The sequence below is a fragment of the Halteromyces radiatus genome (genome assembly GCF_025201355.1).
Source record: "Halteromyces radiatus strain CBS 162.75 chromosome Unknown BX664scaffold_8, whole genome shotgun sequence".
NCBI lineage: Eukaryota > Fungi > Mucoromycota > Mucoromycetes > Mucorales > Cunninghamellaceae > Halteromyces > Halteromyces radiatus.
Genome location: NW_026251694.1, coordinates 1,163,647 through 1,177,988, shown reverse-complemented (window position 1 = coordinate 1,177,988; position 14,342 = coordinate 1,163,647). Strand labels below are relative to the sequence as shown.

At 33.7% G+C, this 14,342-nt stretch overlaps 4 protein-coding genes across 4 annotated transcripts; 1 reads left to right on the top strand and 3 right to left on the bottom strand.

The window, feature by feature from the left end:
* Nucleotides 1-25: 25 nt before the first annotated feature.
* Nucleotides 26-4,004, bottom strand: BX664DRAFT_302665 (3-hydroxy-3-methylglutaryl coenzyme A reductase). Its single transcript, XM_051542443.1, has 5 exons — nucleotides 3,151-4,004; nucleotides 2,879-3,084; nucleotides 2,500-2,812; nucleotides 2,172-2,393; nucleotides 26-2,105 (listed from the first exon to the last, which is right to left on the bottom strand). The coding sequence occupies exons 1-5, from the start codon at nucleotides 3,895-3,897 to the stop codon at nucleotides 162-164; spliced, it is 3,432 nt and encodes a 1,143-aa protein (XP_051397288.1). The 5' UTR covers nucleotides 3,898-4,004; the 3' UTR covers nucleotides 26-161.
* Nucleotides 4,005-4,679: 675 nt separating this feature from the next.
* Nucleotides 4,680-9,152, bottom strand: BX664DRAFT_268261 (uncharacterized protein; the record flags this gene model as incomplete). Its single annotated transcript, XM_051540988.1, has 17 exons — nucleotides 4,680-4,961; nucleotides 5,052-5,083; nucleotides 5,311-5,458; nucleotides 5,738-5,918; nucleotides 6,010-6,137; nucleotides 6,214-6,263; nucleotides 6,399-6,474; nucleotides 6,581-6,739; nucleotides 6,847-6,923; nucleotides 7,001-7,113; nucleotides 7,198-7,256; nucleotides 7,337-7,383; nucleotides 7,452-7,629; nucleotides 7,808-7,878; nucleotides 7,973-8,274; nucleotides 8,346-8,899; nucleotides 8,964-9,152. Coding segments are annotated over 17 exons (2,646 nt in total), but the record flags the coding sequence as incomplete, so codon positions are not given.
* A 2,092-nt stretch (nucleotides 9,153-11,244) lies between these two features.
* Nucleotides 11,245-13,096, top strand: BX664DRAFT_341174 (kinase-like domain-containing protein). The gene is made up of 9 exons (XM_051546948.1): nucleotides 11,245-11,385; nucleotides 11,510-11,520; nucleotides 11,588-11,747; nucleotides 11,819-11,968; nucleotides 12,085-12,092; nucleotides 12,193-12,324; nucleotides 12,393-12,433; nucleotides 12,518-12,666; nucleotides 12,733-13,096. Exons 1-9 carry the CDS (start codon nucleotides 11,298-11,300, stop codon nucleotides 13,041-13,043), a joined length of 1,050 nt encoding a protein of 349 aa, XP_051397286.1. The 5' UTR covers nucleotides 11,245-11,297; the 3' UTR covers nucleotides 13,044-13,096.
* Nucleotides 13,049-14,200, bottom strand: BX664DRAFT_341171 (PAP2 superfamily-domain-containing protein). Its single transcript, XM_051546947.1, has 3 exons — nucleotides 13,952-14,200; nucleotides 13,694-13,865; nucleotides 13,049-13,598 (listed from the first exon to the last, which is right to left on the bottom strand). Exons 1-3 carry the CDS (start codon nucleotides 14,025-14,027, stop codon nucleotides 13,349-13,351), a joined length of 498 nt encoding a protein of 165 aa, XP_051397285.1. The 5' UTR covers nucleotides 14,028-14,200; the 3' UTR covers nucleotides 13,049-13,348.
* Between the last annotated feature and the right edge of the window lie 142 nt (nucleotides 14,201-14,342).

Genomic DNA, 14,342 nt, shown 5'->3' with positions numbered 1-14,342 from the left:
ATGTAATTAAAGATAAAGAGAAAATAATCAAGTAAAAATAGTATGTAGTTTTATTATGACTAATGATGCAAAAAAAAGAGGGGAATCAAAAATAAATAATAATAATAATAAAAAAAAATGATGAAACTATACAACAATAAGTGGGGAGGAGTGAATCTATTCTATGACTTGATACATGTACCAAGAGGAACGACTTCCTCTTCAGTTGGAGATCGAACAGGAGAAACTGAAGGAGTAGCAGGAGTTGGTTGAATAATTGACGCTGTTGTTGTTGGATTACCTCTATTGTGAGCCATATGAGCCTTAACTAAATGTCCAGCAGCAAGAGCAGCACATAATGAAAGTTCACCAGCCATCACAGCAGCACAGATGATTCGAGCCAAACGTTGAGCATTCTTTCCAGGTTCAGTAGGATGAGGACCACGTACACCAAGCATATCCAACATGGATTGTTGAGGAGGAAGAATAGTACCACCACCGATAGTACCCACTTCAATACTTGGCATGGTACATGAGATGTGTAAATCTTGTTGATCATTGACAGCCTTCATTAGAGTAATGCAGTTGGAACTTTCGACATTTTGAGCAGGGTCTTGACCAGTGGCCAGGTACACAGCCGTCAGAATATTAGCAGCATGAGCATTGAAACCGCCTACCGAACCAGCCATGGCAGATCCAATCAAGTTCTTACTAATATTCAATTCCACCAACGCAGCCACCGTTGTCTTGAGTACTTTTTCTACAATCGCACCAGGAATCACTGCTTCCGCTACCACTGATTTCCCACGACCCTCAATCCAGTTGATGGCAGCAGGTTTCTTGTCCGTGCAATAGTTGCCAGAGAGCGAGATGATTTGCATATCAGGGAAATAATCACCAAGAATACCAAGAGCCTTTTCACATCCTTTTGAAATCATGTTCATACCCATCGCATCACCTGTGGTTGTTGAGAATCGAATAAACACCAGTTTGCCAGCCAATGCTACCTTGAGTTTTCGTAATCGAGCAAATCGGGAGGTCGAATTGAAAGCTTCAGTGATAACGGTATTACCTTCATTTTCAACCCATCGTTTGCATTCTCCAGCACGTACCACAGAGGGGAATTCCACACAAGGTCCACGAGTCATTCCATCCGCTGTCACCACCGTAGAAGCACCACCGCCAGCATTGATTGCTTTGCATCCACGAGCTGTCGATGCCACAAGACATCCTTCAGTTGTTGCCATGGGAATATGAATTGACACACCATCAATGTTCATTGGACCAGCAATACCCACTGGAATAGGCATATAACCAATCACATTTTCGCAACATGCTCCCATCACTTTGTCATAATGATAATCTTCCAAAGGTAGTGCACTATGTTCCAATGTTTTTGTCAAAGAGGCACGAGAAATCAAAGCACGTCGGATATTGACAGCACGTTCAAGATCACCAAGCGTTTTTTCTAAAGCGTAAGGAGCCAATTTACCAGCTTGCACAAGACTGATCACTTCTTCATCCAATAATTCTTCAGGAGTTTGCATCAGAGACATACAGGTTTCCAAAGGGCGTATTTCAGTGGATGGGTGTTGTCGTCGTTGTTGATGATGAGAATGATGTTGGTGATGATGATGATGATGAAGTGGTTTCCTAGTTGCGATTGATGATGATTGGTCGGTAGGAAGTGTATCTATATCAGCTGTGATAGATTTATTGGGCACGATTGAAGTTGTTGTCATTGGTGTTTCCACAATTTGTTTTGGTTGTTTCGCGACATTGAAGAGATAGGTGTTGAGAAAGAGAGAAACAAATAATGCGATACTAAGCCATTTGCTGATAACAGGATGTTGAATATAGACATCATAAATATCAAACAAGGAAGCCATGGGTTGAGCAATGGCATCGGGAATAATATTCCATCCAGATTTGGCAATGTGGAAGGTAAGTGGAGGTGATACTTCGACGATTAAAGGTAGTAAAGATGAATTGGTAGCAGATCGTTTGTATTGTTCGAGTACTTGAGTTAACGTGTCAGAGATGCCTGGTTGGGTAATATCAACTTGAGGTCCAGATTCAAATGTAGAACAGATATTGAAGAGATGCATACCAACAAAGCCAACAATCTAATATATATATATAAATGATTATGAGTTTATGTATATTTCTTTTTTTTTTTTTCTATGACATACCAATAAAAGTTTAATACGGCCAATGATCGGGTCGTCCGATTTGTTTTTGTCATTTTTGCCAACATCATTGTTGCTAAACGCCTTGACCATTGTTCCTCCAATCAGTGTTGTTTTTGTGGGTACAGATTTTGTGTTTAATGTCGGCGAAGTTGTGGGTGAAGTTGCTACCTTGCCTGGTTTGGATGTTCCTTGTAACGTACTGATTTCACGAATTCTTCCAAGCTAATAATGTTCAAAAGAAAAGATAAATAATAATAATAATAAAAAAAAAGGAGTTAATCACCTGAGATACTTTTTTTTTTTTTTTTTGGTTTGTCATTTGATTTACCTCCAATTTCAAAGCCAAGACAGCAGTATACCAAGTAAACATAAAGAAGAGATCAAAGGCTAATAGAATAGCACTCAATAGACAGAACTCCCGGAGACCACCAATACCAGATTTTGCACCGAGACAAAGTACCGTAATTTCAATGAAGCAATCCCGAGATAGAGGTAGAGCAACCGAATCTACAGCATTTACCACAGTTTGTCGTATATCTTGTTTAGAAATGGATGATTTCTTGCTAGTTTGGAATACACTTTTGGTCAATTTGAAATGACGTTCAAAACCGATAGTTACCACTAGGAAAGGAAGTGCCTCACTATCAAAATAAATAAATAAATAAACCTAAAAAAAAAAAAAAAGAAACTAAAAATAAATCACTTACGCCAAGACAGTAGCATGAACTTCTACTCCAAGCATATGTACAGTCAAAAAGCCAACCATCAAAGAGAAAAGACCATTGACAATCACTGCAGTAGCCAAAGTATATCTTGAACCCATAGAACGCATATTCATATAAAGAGAAAGTACCGTTGAAATAGCCATTATATAACCAGCCAACACTACAATAATATCAACATTATCGGCAATCTAAAAAGAAATACTTCAGTTTAGTATAAAAAAAAAAAAAGAAGAGTAACACAATGACAAACTTACATGAATAAGATCCTTCAAATGAAAAGCGATATTTCTAGATAAAATGAAGAGCCAAACAAATACATTATCTTGAGCACCAGAAGCATTCGTTGATGACACCAAATCAGCAGGAGGTAAGGTAGCAATTTTGTGTTCCCAAACATCGACCAAGTTTTTTCTAAAAGAGGTTGAAGTGTTGAGTATGTAAGATAGTAGGAGATCATTGGATATCAATACAGGGTTGACAGTTAAACAATCTTCATTGTTGGACAAATGGTGACTAGGTAACTTGTGACACAAATCGTGATGGTAGTTGAACTGTTTGGCGCCAGCATCGGGGACATAAATATCGTTTTCTATTGTATGGCGAAATTGTTGTATAATAGTCTCATCTCTCAATGAATTATCGTGTTGTTGAGGATCAGAAATAAGGATTTGTTTGATAGCCATTCTGATGACTGTTGGTGAAGATAATAAATGTTGTTGTTGTTCTTCAAAAGGTTGAAAAGGTTCACCATTCATAGAATATACAGTTGTCGGTGAAAGTCGAGTAGCAGGAGTAGCAGTACCAATAAATAATTCAGATGTTCTTGCCAAATTAAATAAATAAAAGTAAGTAAAAGAAGCTGCCATAAGAATAACCACAATCATTTCAATAGGATGTCGAGCTGCCAATGTTGATAGCCTATGAATACTTTTCCCTAAAAAGGCCGAATATGATCTGGATGTCCTTTCTACACTACCGGATCTTTTTGATAGTAATGACATTATATGTTATTAAAGATATAAAAACGGGAAAACAGGACAAATAGTATAAAAAAAAAAAAAGAGAGAAAGAGGACAGAGGTAATGTGGAAGTGGAGTTAAAATCAGAAAGAAAAAGAGAAAGAAAAGAAGAAAAAAAAAAAAAAAAGATATCAAAGAACCTTGAAGTTATTTTTATATGTGGCAATTTTTTTTTTTTTTTTTTTTTTTTTTTTTTTTTTTGGAAAACCGAATCCCTAGTGTTTATACATCCTTTAGCCAATCATAAATTGAATTCTTTAAACACAACGAAATTTAACCAAAGAGAAACGATAAAGGTGAAATGAAGGAGATAAAAAAAAAAAGCAACTCTAAAGAAGAATAATAAGTAACAGGTTTTTTTTTTTATTCTATATATGCTTCCCCTCCTCCCTTATATGCATAATAATACTTGGGTTCTCTAAATTTGTTTTCTTTGTTTTTATTATTATATCTACTTAAATCTATAATATCACTATAACTAAAATTTAAGTTCTATGTAAATACAATTGGGGGTACAGCTTCTTGCACCAAACTTGCAGTCATGTTTTCTTGACTAAGATATTGAGTAGGGAAAGTAACCAAATGTCCACGGATATTCTTTAATTTAGCAATCACATCTTCACTAGTCATTCTCCAAGGATTTGCTATATGACCAGGTGGAATACGAGCAATATCTGGTACAAATTTTCGATGATCATCAAATGTTAAAACTATCCAAAAAATAATAATAAAAAAAAATAGAGATTGATTAAATCATCATCATTTCATTCAATTTTTTTATTTTTTTTTTTATTTTTTATACCTGTATCATCTGGTACACAATGAAACACATTTCGATAAATACCAGTATTAATATTTGCTGTTCGATCCCAAACATGAGTAAAAAATCCATCATCTAATGGATCCATCACTAAATTATCCGCTTCCAATGCTGAATACCTGTGCTCTGCATGATTGTTGATGTCTTGATTGGTTTCAGGGAGTAGACCAAGGTGTTCCTTGAATAATTGTATACGCAGGGTCAATGCGAACCTTGCTGCTTGGTACTACAAAAAAAAAAAAAAAAACAGAATATCCATGATTCTCCTTTCTGCTAACCAAACCCCTCTTTCAGGATTTCCCTTTTCTTGTTTTACCTCTTGTCCATTCATTCTTGAAGTCACCATATCTGTATCTTCAATAACAATTGCAATTTCAGAATCGCGATTACCTAATTGAGATCTAATAACATGATCATCAAAGAACAAAGAAAAAAATTGAATCAAAATATTTTTCAAATAATGATAACAAAGAAAAATATATTTACCTATCATTAAGATTAGCTAAAATGTCAAATGAATGGCATAATTAATAACAGAATATCTCTATATTATTATATTATTTATTTTGATTTACCAGAACCGCAAATCACAGTCTTATCATCAATAATCATCAATTTGGAATGAATATAAATCTGCTCAGTCACAAATTCCATGCGTCCATCGTTCATTGTATCCCAATGTTCTTCACTATTTGATCTTGATCTTTGTCGTTGATGGAATTGCTGTTGTTGTTGTTGTTGATATGGATGTTGTTCTGGTTGTTGATACGGACATTGTTGTTGTGATGAATAATCATCCATCATTCCACGATTACCACCACTTCGCATGGTCGTTAAGGATCCAACTGATGTACGTATCTTTGATTTCTTTGTTTTCGTTGTTGTTCTATTGATAGCATTAACGTTGTTGTTACTAGAAATTCCATTTGTTTGATCCATAGATCCATTTCTTGAAATATCCGTGTCATTGATTGTTGTTGAATCTGGTGAAGACGGATCCACAAGAATACCACTTGTCATTGGACTGACCATTTTCGCAGCATTGGATTTCTTGATACGACCCCATTTTCGAAGACTGTAAAAATGAATATAATCTTCTGCTGGGATGTTTTCTTGTTCCAATTTCTCCAAAATCGAACTACCACCACGAGATATTGACAAAAATTGATAATGAGCTACTGACCTAATCACATTAGAAAAAAAAAAAATAGTCAAATGCATATGAGTGAATGAAATAAACTTTTTTTTTTTTACTATCCTCCCTTTTTATTTACCTCAACGGCATAGACCGGCGATCAGCACTTGCAAAATCCCCTTCAAATCCAGGAGCACACGGAATCACCACGATAACTTTGAATTTTCGTCGTTCGTGATAAGCACGTTTGATTCTATCCACAAGAGCCTAAAGAAATAAAGAAGAAACAAGAATTTTTTTTTTTAGTCATTCAAGTAAACCAGTCCTCCTTCTTTTCCGTTACCTCGCCAATTTTATTCTTGATTAACTTGTCACCTGCATGAGTGGCCGTAACTATATCGTCAACATCAAATAGAGAAAAAAAAAAGAAAATTTGTTAAACATTGATATCATCGATAATCACACTACTTTTTTTTTTTCTTTTTTTTTTTTTTCTTTTTTTTTTTTTCTTTTTTTTTTTTTTTTTACTAAAGAATTGATTTTCAATATAGATAAAGTGCTTGGCTCTTGAAATACATTCCATATATGCATTGTAGATAGAGTACTATGATATAAAACATTAGTTCTTTCATTTTTTTTTATCATTAAGTGTTACTTACTTCTCTTTGAATTCCAAGACTCCATTCGGCACTACTACGGATAACTTGGACGCGACTTGTTCCACGAAATTTTTGTTCATCACGAGCAGCTACATATTCACCTTTTGGTAACAAAAATGGGATATCCTCCTTGTCCTTAGCATGAGTAGATTTGATATAATTCCATCGTTGAATAAAGTGTCGCGCAACATCTCTTGCCGGGGGACCCACCTACAATAACGAAAAAAAAAGGATACTTGTTGTCAATAAAAGGAGAGAAATACGGGGACAACTTGTTTATCATAATTTCCACTAGTTCTTTTTTTTTTTTTTTTTACCATTGCAGTATGAATATCGTGCCAGGGCATCCGTGGAGCGGTTTGCTTGTCAATCACCTCCTTGTTGTATTGACTAACTATAATATAATAAAATAGATCACCATTTATTATAACAATATCATCTCTTCTTTTTTTTTTCTTTTTCTTTTGTTACCTTTAATGAAATCTTTGATTCTAGGATTGGAATAATCTTGACCAGGAAAAATTTCCAAACACTCTCCACCTGAAGAGTAATCCGTTAAATCATGCGCATGAGTATCATAACGTCTACCAAATTAAAGAATCGACAAAGTTAAGGGGGATGAGTGGCGCAAGCATATCACATGCATACAATCATTGATTTTTTTTTACCCAAAGCATAAATCCAGTCCACCAATAAACGCTAGTCGGTAATCAATAACAAGGATTTTCTGATGTAATAAGGGGATTAAATTAGTCTTACTTTTTTTTTTCTGATTGGGGAATGTCAATAAGGATACTTTTCTCTTACTTCATGATGAGCCCAAAAAAGAGAAGTGATATCAGAATGACGTACAACTATGTGTGATAAGAAAATACAGGATTAGTTCGTTTCCTTTTTTTTTTTTTTTTTTGATGATGATTACCTTTGATGTTCTTGTGTATGTTTTGTAGCCAATCACGTGTATGCTGAGAATCCAGTGGTAGGGCAACAGACATATTTTTATAGATAACAATATAAATCATCACACCTTCAATGGCCTTCCTTTTCAATAAACGATCCAAACGGTATTCTTCATTACCTTTGGGAGGTCGTCGTAGATACTATTAGCATATATAAAAATAAATAAATTCGTAGTCAATCCAAAAAAAAAAAAGGAAAAAAAAGATAGAATGGAGGATTCTATGTTTTCGTTTACCAATTCTGGACTCTATCAACAGTTGATACATATAAATAAAATAAATAAATGATTTATTTAGTCTATATTTTTAACAATCTTACCAACCACCAATCTTCAATATATATTTCTGATTTTGCTGATAAGATAGCTTCAGCTACAGCTTCAAAATATTCTTTCAAAAAGAGAACAAAAAAAAAAAAGAAATTGCATGAGTGTTCCATTTTATCAAATATCCTCCTTTCCATTTTTTTTTTTTTTTTTTTTACCATGACTATCGACAAACCATTTCACTTTGCAGTTTTGACGAATTGGTGCAAAGGAACCAAACCGATGATTTCTAACCCAAGGACTTTGATTTTGTATTGTTTCCAAGCATTCCATCCATTCTTCAATTTGTTTGTTGGTGGGACCTTTAATTTCTATACGTCTAGTACTGTTGGAAATAGTAATATGTGTTTGATGATACGGTGCAAAAGTACCATGACCACGATGGATTTTCAAATGACGATCGAATAATAAGACTTCTGAAGGTGTAGTTGAACCAATATCTTTACAAAAAGCAATATATCTATTCAATATGTGATATAAATAATACAAATATGAGATTACTATGCCTTTTTTTTTTTATTCATTACTTACGAATCACGTAGCAAGAGCCATTCTTTTCCCCAATGATTCATCCATCTAAAAGCATTAGATAACTTGAGAGATGTAGGATTGATTTTGTGTTCCAAATAACCTTCTTTTCCTTTCCAACCCATATCCTTAACAATACTGATCGCACTTAGTTCCAAAAATTCACAAAGATCATAATTGACGACCAAACGAGAGTTATGCACCAATTCCTTCAAATAATTTTCCAAAGCTATACGTCGTTTGATTGTAACATTTGTCCACATTTCATCATCATCTTCTCCGCCTGTTCGTGTGATCCGCATAGATGTCAATGCTGCATTGCATAAGTGAGCCAGTTGACTTGGGAAAGAAGGTGGTGGTTCCAAGTGACTTCCGATACCTGCTGCTTTGAATTTCAAGGTTAAATGAAGGTTGTAGAATTCAATGATCGTTCGCTTGATGACCCATTTGATTTCACCATAATGTAATTCAATACGGAATGTCCATAAACGTTTTGCATTTTGTTCAATTTCACTATCGGTGATGGCTACTTGTAATATATCAAAAAGTATAGGTGGCTAATCAAAAAAAAAAAAAAAAAAAACTAATTAATCATCTATTTTTTTTTTGTGTTTCTCTTACAGGGCGTCGTCCATGTTCATCCCGAGAAAAATAAGAAATGTGAGGAACTGCAAATAGAGGTGGATAGTAAGGTACTAAAGGATACTTTGTCCACATGTGAGGAGCCATACTTGAACGTCTCTGATGAGTAGCGGCAAGACTATTCATAATTCGGATTTTTTCGATTGATTTTCCCCATTGTGCACGAGCCTTTCCATCATCTGATGATTTGCATAAATAGTAAAAAAAAAAGGAGGGAAAAAAAAAAAAAAAAGAGAGAGAGAGAGAAAGGTATGAGTAACTAGGACGTACCTTTTTTTTTTAAATATAACTTTGACAAATCATCTACTTACGTTGTTGGTCACTATCTTCCCTCGTGATATTATTCGTTGTTGGTGAATAAGGCTTCAAATGAGGTTGCAAATGTAGAGCATGCTGAGGATCAGGTGATACTTTTCTACTGTCATTACTGGAAGACCACTTGGATATTAATGGTCGAGGACGTTCCAGAGGATGAGTATAATTAAAATCAGGCTGTTGGTGTGATGATGTGGCTTTTGTGAACTGACTAGTGGTTGTCATATTGCTAGCGTTACTTATACCGAGATTATCTACAATAGTGCTACTGATGTTGTCATCATTGTTACCGATATTGTTGCTATCCATAAAATAATTGCTATTACTATCTTGTTGATTGTGATCCTGATGGTGAGTATAATGCATATTTTGATCGATCGATGCATGATCATCCGATTCGAATGGGTGTTCAAAATAACTTGGTTTTAATTCGGCTAGTTTGGCTGCCCGGGCATTTTCTTGAACCACTTCTTCAATAGACGGTAAATGATCATCCATGGTAGGAGGAATAGGAATGGCCAACATAAGTTGTTTTTCATGTTCAGTAGGTTGTAGAGGTGTACCACTACGGATAGCAAAATCAGGAGTACCTTCGTCACGTTGGATAGTCACCGACATGCGTCTCATCAAGGAATGCCAACGTTTTGCCAAATAAGTGGATTCTTCTACTTCTTCTTCTTCTATTGTCTCTTCTTGTTGTTGTAAGGTTGTGTCAAGACTATTTGAAGAGGTTCGAATACTGTTATTCTCATAGTGGTGATAAGTATGAAGTGAATGAAGGCCAAAGGGAAAACTAGGGTGATGGTCGTCCTGTTGATATGATTCTAAACGTTTCAAGTGATCGTATTGTTCTTCTTGTTCAATAAAGTACTCGACATTGTCTACTATTGGATTCGACATTTTCAATGTAAACAAGAAAGAAAGAATAAGAAACACTTATCTTTTTTTTTTCTCCCCCTTTTTTTTTCCACGCATATGGAAAGTAATTCAGTTACCGCTTCATTCACTAGAAAAAAAAAAAAAATGGCTCGGATTCCCAAAAAGGAAGTTGTTTTTTTTGGAAAGAGTTGCACAGGATCAAAGGTGTCTGATATGATCTCGGGACCATGACAAAGAAAAACAAAAACAAAAACAAAAAAAAAAAAAGAATAAGGAAACAATGACATTATTGGATCAAATAATCATGAATCATATTCATGATCGTCCTTCATCACTTTGAGGTTGTATCTTGTCTCAATTCAATAATTGCCAAGGTACAGTTTATTCACTTTAAATTGAGATAAAAAAAAAATAGACGAAGAAAAAAATAAATTTGGGCGTGAAGGGAAAATCATCAAACTAAGAGCGAAGGGAAAATCAAATTGGAATACCAAGTAGATAACATATTTAGAAAATAAAAATAAAAATATATATCAGTTAATACATCATCATCATCATCATCATCATCATCATTAAAGAAAAAAGAAAGAGAGATGTGCTTGAAAGGAAAAAGGACAAATCAGAATCATCCCTCTTACACTGAATCAACTGAAATGGACAACATTTGCATTATTTTCCTTCATTCTTTTTTTTAATTCCCCCTTTTTTGAAGATAATAGTAATGAATAGATGAATCAATGCAAAAAGGATGACATGTGATGTTATTCGTGGAGTAAATAAGGGAACAATCCAAGGGAAGAGATCCGTAGATTGAATCAAACGAGATTTTTTTCTTTTTGGTAACTCATCCATCATTGCATTTGTCCTTTTCTCATACAAAAAAAAAGGATCATCGCATATCTATTCGAACACTGATGCAAACAAGTCTCTAATCATAGAGCAGAAAAGAAGAGGATAAACGCAATCCAGAAAGGAAAAAAAAAGTAGTACAAGACACCGGTGTTTGAACCTGAAGTATAAGGATTTTTTGAATCATCCTTTTTTTGTTTTTCTTTTTTGCTTAGCCTTCTTTTTTTTTTATTATTATTATTTATTATTGACCTTTCAAACTATATCATCATGGCTTCACGACGACCTCCTGCTACTGTACCTTGTAAATATAAAACAGGAAAGATTCTTGGTAATGGAACTTACGCTACTGTCAAAGGTAAAAAAAAAAATAAAAAAAAATAAATAAATAATACTAATAATTGAAAATAAAGCTGCACTTTTCCTGGTAACTAACTAACTACTTTATGATATATTCTTTTATTTTTTTCTTTTCTTTTCAGAGGCTATGCATGTAAGTTAACAAAGAGAAAAAAAAAGCTTTATCAATAATTTCTTTTTCTTTTTCTTTTATTTTGTAGATTGAAACCAACAAGTTTTATGCTGTCAAAATTATTAATAAGAAACTCATGGAAGGACGTGAACATATGATCCGTAATGAAATCAACATTATGCGAAAAGTATCTCAAGGTCACAAAAATATCTTGAGTTTGGTGGATTATTTCGAAACTCTCAATAATTGTAAGTTTTTTTTTATCATAAATTTTATATATTTTATTTCTTTTATTGATTTTTTTTCTGTATTTATTTAGTATACTTGGTAATGGATTTGGCTCAAGGTGGAGAACTTTTTGATCGTATCTGTCAAAAAGGAAACTATTTTGAACGTGATGCTGCCAATATTGTCCGTACTATTTGTGATGCTGTAGCTTATTTGCATGATAATGGTATTGTGCATCGAGGTAAAATATTTTTTAAAATATGTTTTGAATTAACGAACGAAGAGTGACCAACAAATTTACTCATCGTATTTTATCTTTTTTTTTTTTTTTTTTTTTTTTTTGATCCTCTAAATTAGATTTAAAGGTAAAAACCATCATTATTGACACTAATCGGATAAAAAAAAAGTATCATAATATTCATCTTTTTTTTTTTTTCTGATTTACTCCTTGTTTGTATAATGTAGCCTGAAAATTTGATCTTCCGTACTGCTGATGAAGACTCTGACTTATTGATTGCCGACTTTGGTTTATCTCGTATCATTGACAGTGAAAAGTTTGATGTATTAAGAACTACCTGTGGTACTCCTGGTTATATGGTAACATAAAAAGAGGAAGGGAAAGAAAGTAAATTGAAATTAACTATTCTTTTTTTTTTTCTATCTAGGCACCTGAAATCTTTAAGAAAGTAGGACATGGTAAACCTGTGTAAGTTAATATATATGATATCGAACATCAAAGGTATATTCTTATTCTTATTATTTTGTTTTTTTTTTTTGTCTTTTGTTTTAGTGATGTATGGGCTATTGGTGTGATTTGCTATTTCCTCCTTTGTGGTTATACTCCCTTCGAAAGAGACAGCAATGTAGATGAAATGAATGCCATTATTCGTGCGGATTATACTTTTGATGAAGAGTATTGGGTTGGTGTTAGTGATGATGGTAAGAAAATAGAAATAGAGAAAGAGAAATACTAACATGATATATATATATGAATAATGATCATAGCAAAGGACTTTATTCAACGTTGTTTGACCATCGATATGGAGAAACGAATGACAGTACATGAAGCTTTGGAACATCCTTGGTTAGTATCTACTCAATTGGAAACTCGCGATTTGTTACCCAATGTTCGTCGTAATTTCAATGCTCGCAAGACTTTCAAGAGAGCCGTGGATATGGTGCGTCTTTCGAATCATCTTGGACACAAGCATATCAATAACTCCACTTCTACTCGTGATGGTACTGCACAAAATTCGGTGGAAGGAGTTAAACCTGTGGATGAAGGAACTGAACATGTTTTAAAAACGGAAGAATAGTTTAGTATTTATATATTATAGTGTATTTTTTTTTTTTTTTTTTACTTTTTTTTTTTGTATGTGTTTAATGATCTTATTTATATACCAAGTCAATAAAACAAAAGATGAATACAAATAGTTAATGAATGAATGGATTAAATTCTACAAACATATTTCTAAAGATAACGTATAATATATGGGTGTGTTTTGTATGGAGTCATCTTATTATTCAAAAAAAAAAAAATATGGATATCTATCTATAATTGATAAGTCAAATTCCTTTTTGTCTTACAATATGTGTCTACTCTAATATGATATTGTATTAACTAGCTTTTCTTTTTGTTGGAAAAATTTTGTTGATATTGGATCCAGTTTTCATATTCCCATTCCAATACATTGTCAATGTCCCGCATATCTCGTAAAAGAAGCCATCGTGCTGTGGATGTATCTAATAACCAACTGATCAAACCTCTCCGTCTAGCAGCTTCTGTTGCCAAATACCAAATCCATCCAAACACTAGACCAACCAAGCTGCCTATCATCACTTGACCAGAAGTATGATAACCCAAGTAAATTCTGTTCATCATCATCATCATATATATATAATACGGGTGTGATATTGAGTAAAAATAAATAATAAATAAATTATTTATGTTTTTTTTTTTTGGTACCTTGACAAACAAACCATGACAGCCATAAACACGATTATCAAGTATGTGATGATTTTCCAAGCTGATTCCTTTAATTTGATATGATTCATCAAATACAAGATACCAAATGTAGCAAAGTACCATACAAATTGAGCATGACTTGAAGGCATACCGTATCCTGTTCCTAGATTCACTATATAAAAAGTAAAAGAATGAAGATGAATGTTTCAATAAATGGAAACTACCCGTATTATTTCTCCTCCCCAAAGAATGATTTACCAGAAGGACGAGCTATTTGAAAGTATTCTTTGAGAATAGCATTGACAACTTCATTACAAAGTTGTCCAAATAACATGACAAGACCAACGACTTCGCGACGTGACACCACTACTGATGCATAGAAGACCAAGATGGCGATGGGTGCAAGAGTGATATAGGCAAAGATATAAGCTATAGAATCTTGAGGATCAAACTGAACATGAGTCAATGATAATGAAGCCAAAGTATTCCCTGGGTGAAGATGTGATACCATGAAGAAAGAATAAAAAGAAAAGGGAAAAAAAAAAAAAAAAAAGGAAGCTTCAATCTTTTTAAACCACCGTCAGCCAATGAAATTGGATTGAAAGCTAATGAGCAAAATAAAATCAATAGAGTTGAATGAATTGGGTCT

What these genes read in the sequence shown, in the direction of transcription:
- BX664DRAFT_302665 (XM_051542443.1), bottom strand. Translation starts at nt 3,897, where the DNA reads ATGTCATTACTATCAAAAAGATCCGGTAGTGTAGAAAGGACATCCAGA. An exon ending in GTTCATGCTACTGTCTTGGC is followed by an intron (nt 2,813 to 2,878) that starts GTAAGTGATTTA and finishes TTATTTTGATAG; the next exon opens with TGAGGCACTTCCTTTCCTAG. An exon ending in TCTTGGCTTTGAAATTGGAG is followed by an intron (nt 2,394 to 2,499) that starts GTAAATCAAATG and finishes GAACATTATTAG; the next exon opens with CTTGGAAGAATTCGTGAAAT.
- BX664DRAFT_341171 (XM_051546947.1), bottom strand. Translation starts at nt 14,027, where the DNA reads ATGTTATTTGGACAACTTTGTAATGAAGTTGTCAATGCTATTCTCAAA. An exon ending in TCAAATAGCTCGTCCTTCTG is followed by an intron (nt 13,866 to 13,951) that starts GTAAATCATTCT and finishes CTTTTTATATAG; the next exon opens with TGAATCTAGGAACAGGATAC. An exon ending in GTCATGGTTTGTTTGTCAAG is followed by an intron (nt 13,599 to 13,693) that starts GTACCAAAAAAA and finishes GATGATGAACAG; the next exon opens with AATTTACTTGGGTTATCATA.
- BX664DRAFT_341174 (XM_051546948.1), top strand. Translation starts at nt 11,298, where the DNA reads ATGGCTTCACGACGACCTCCTGCTACTGTACCTTGTAAATATAAAACA. An exon ending in GTGGTACTCCTGGTTATATG is followed by an intron (nt 12,325 to 12,392) that starts GTAACATAAAAA and finishes TTTTCTATCTAG; the next exon opens with GCACCTGAAATCTTTAAGAA. An exon ending in GTAGGACATGGTAAACCTGT is followed by an intron (nt 12,434 to 12,517) that starts GTAAGTTAATAT and finishes CTTTTGTTTTAG; the next exon opens with TGATGTATGGGCTATTGGTG.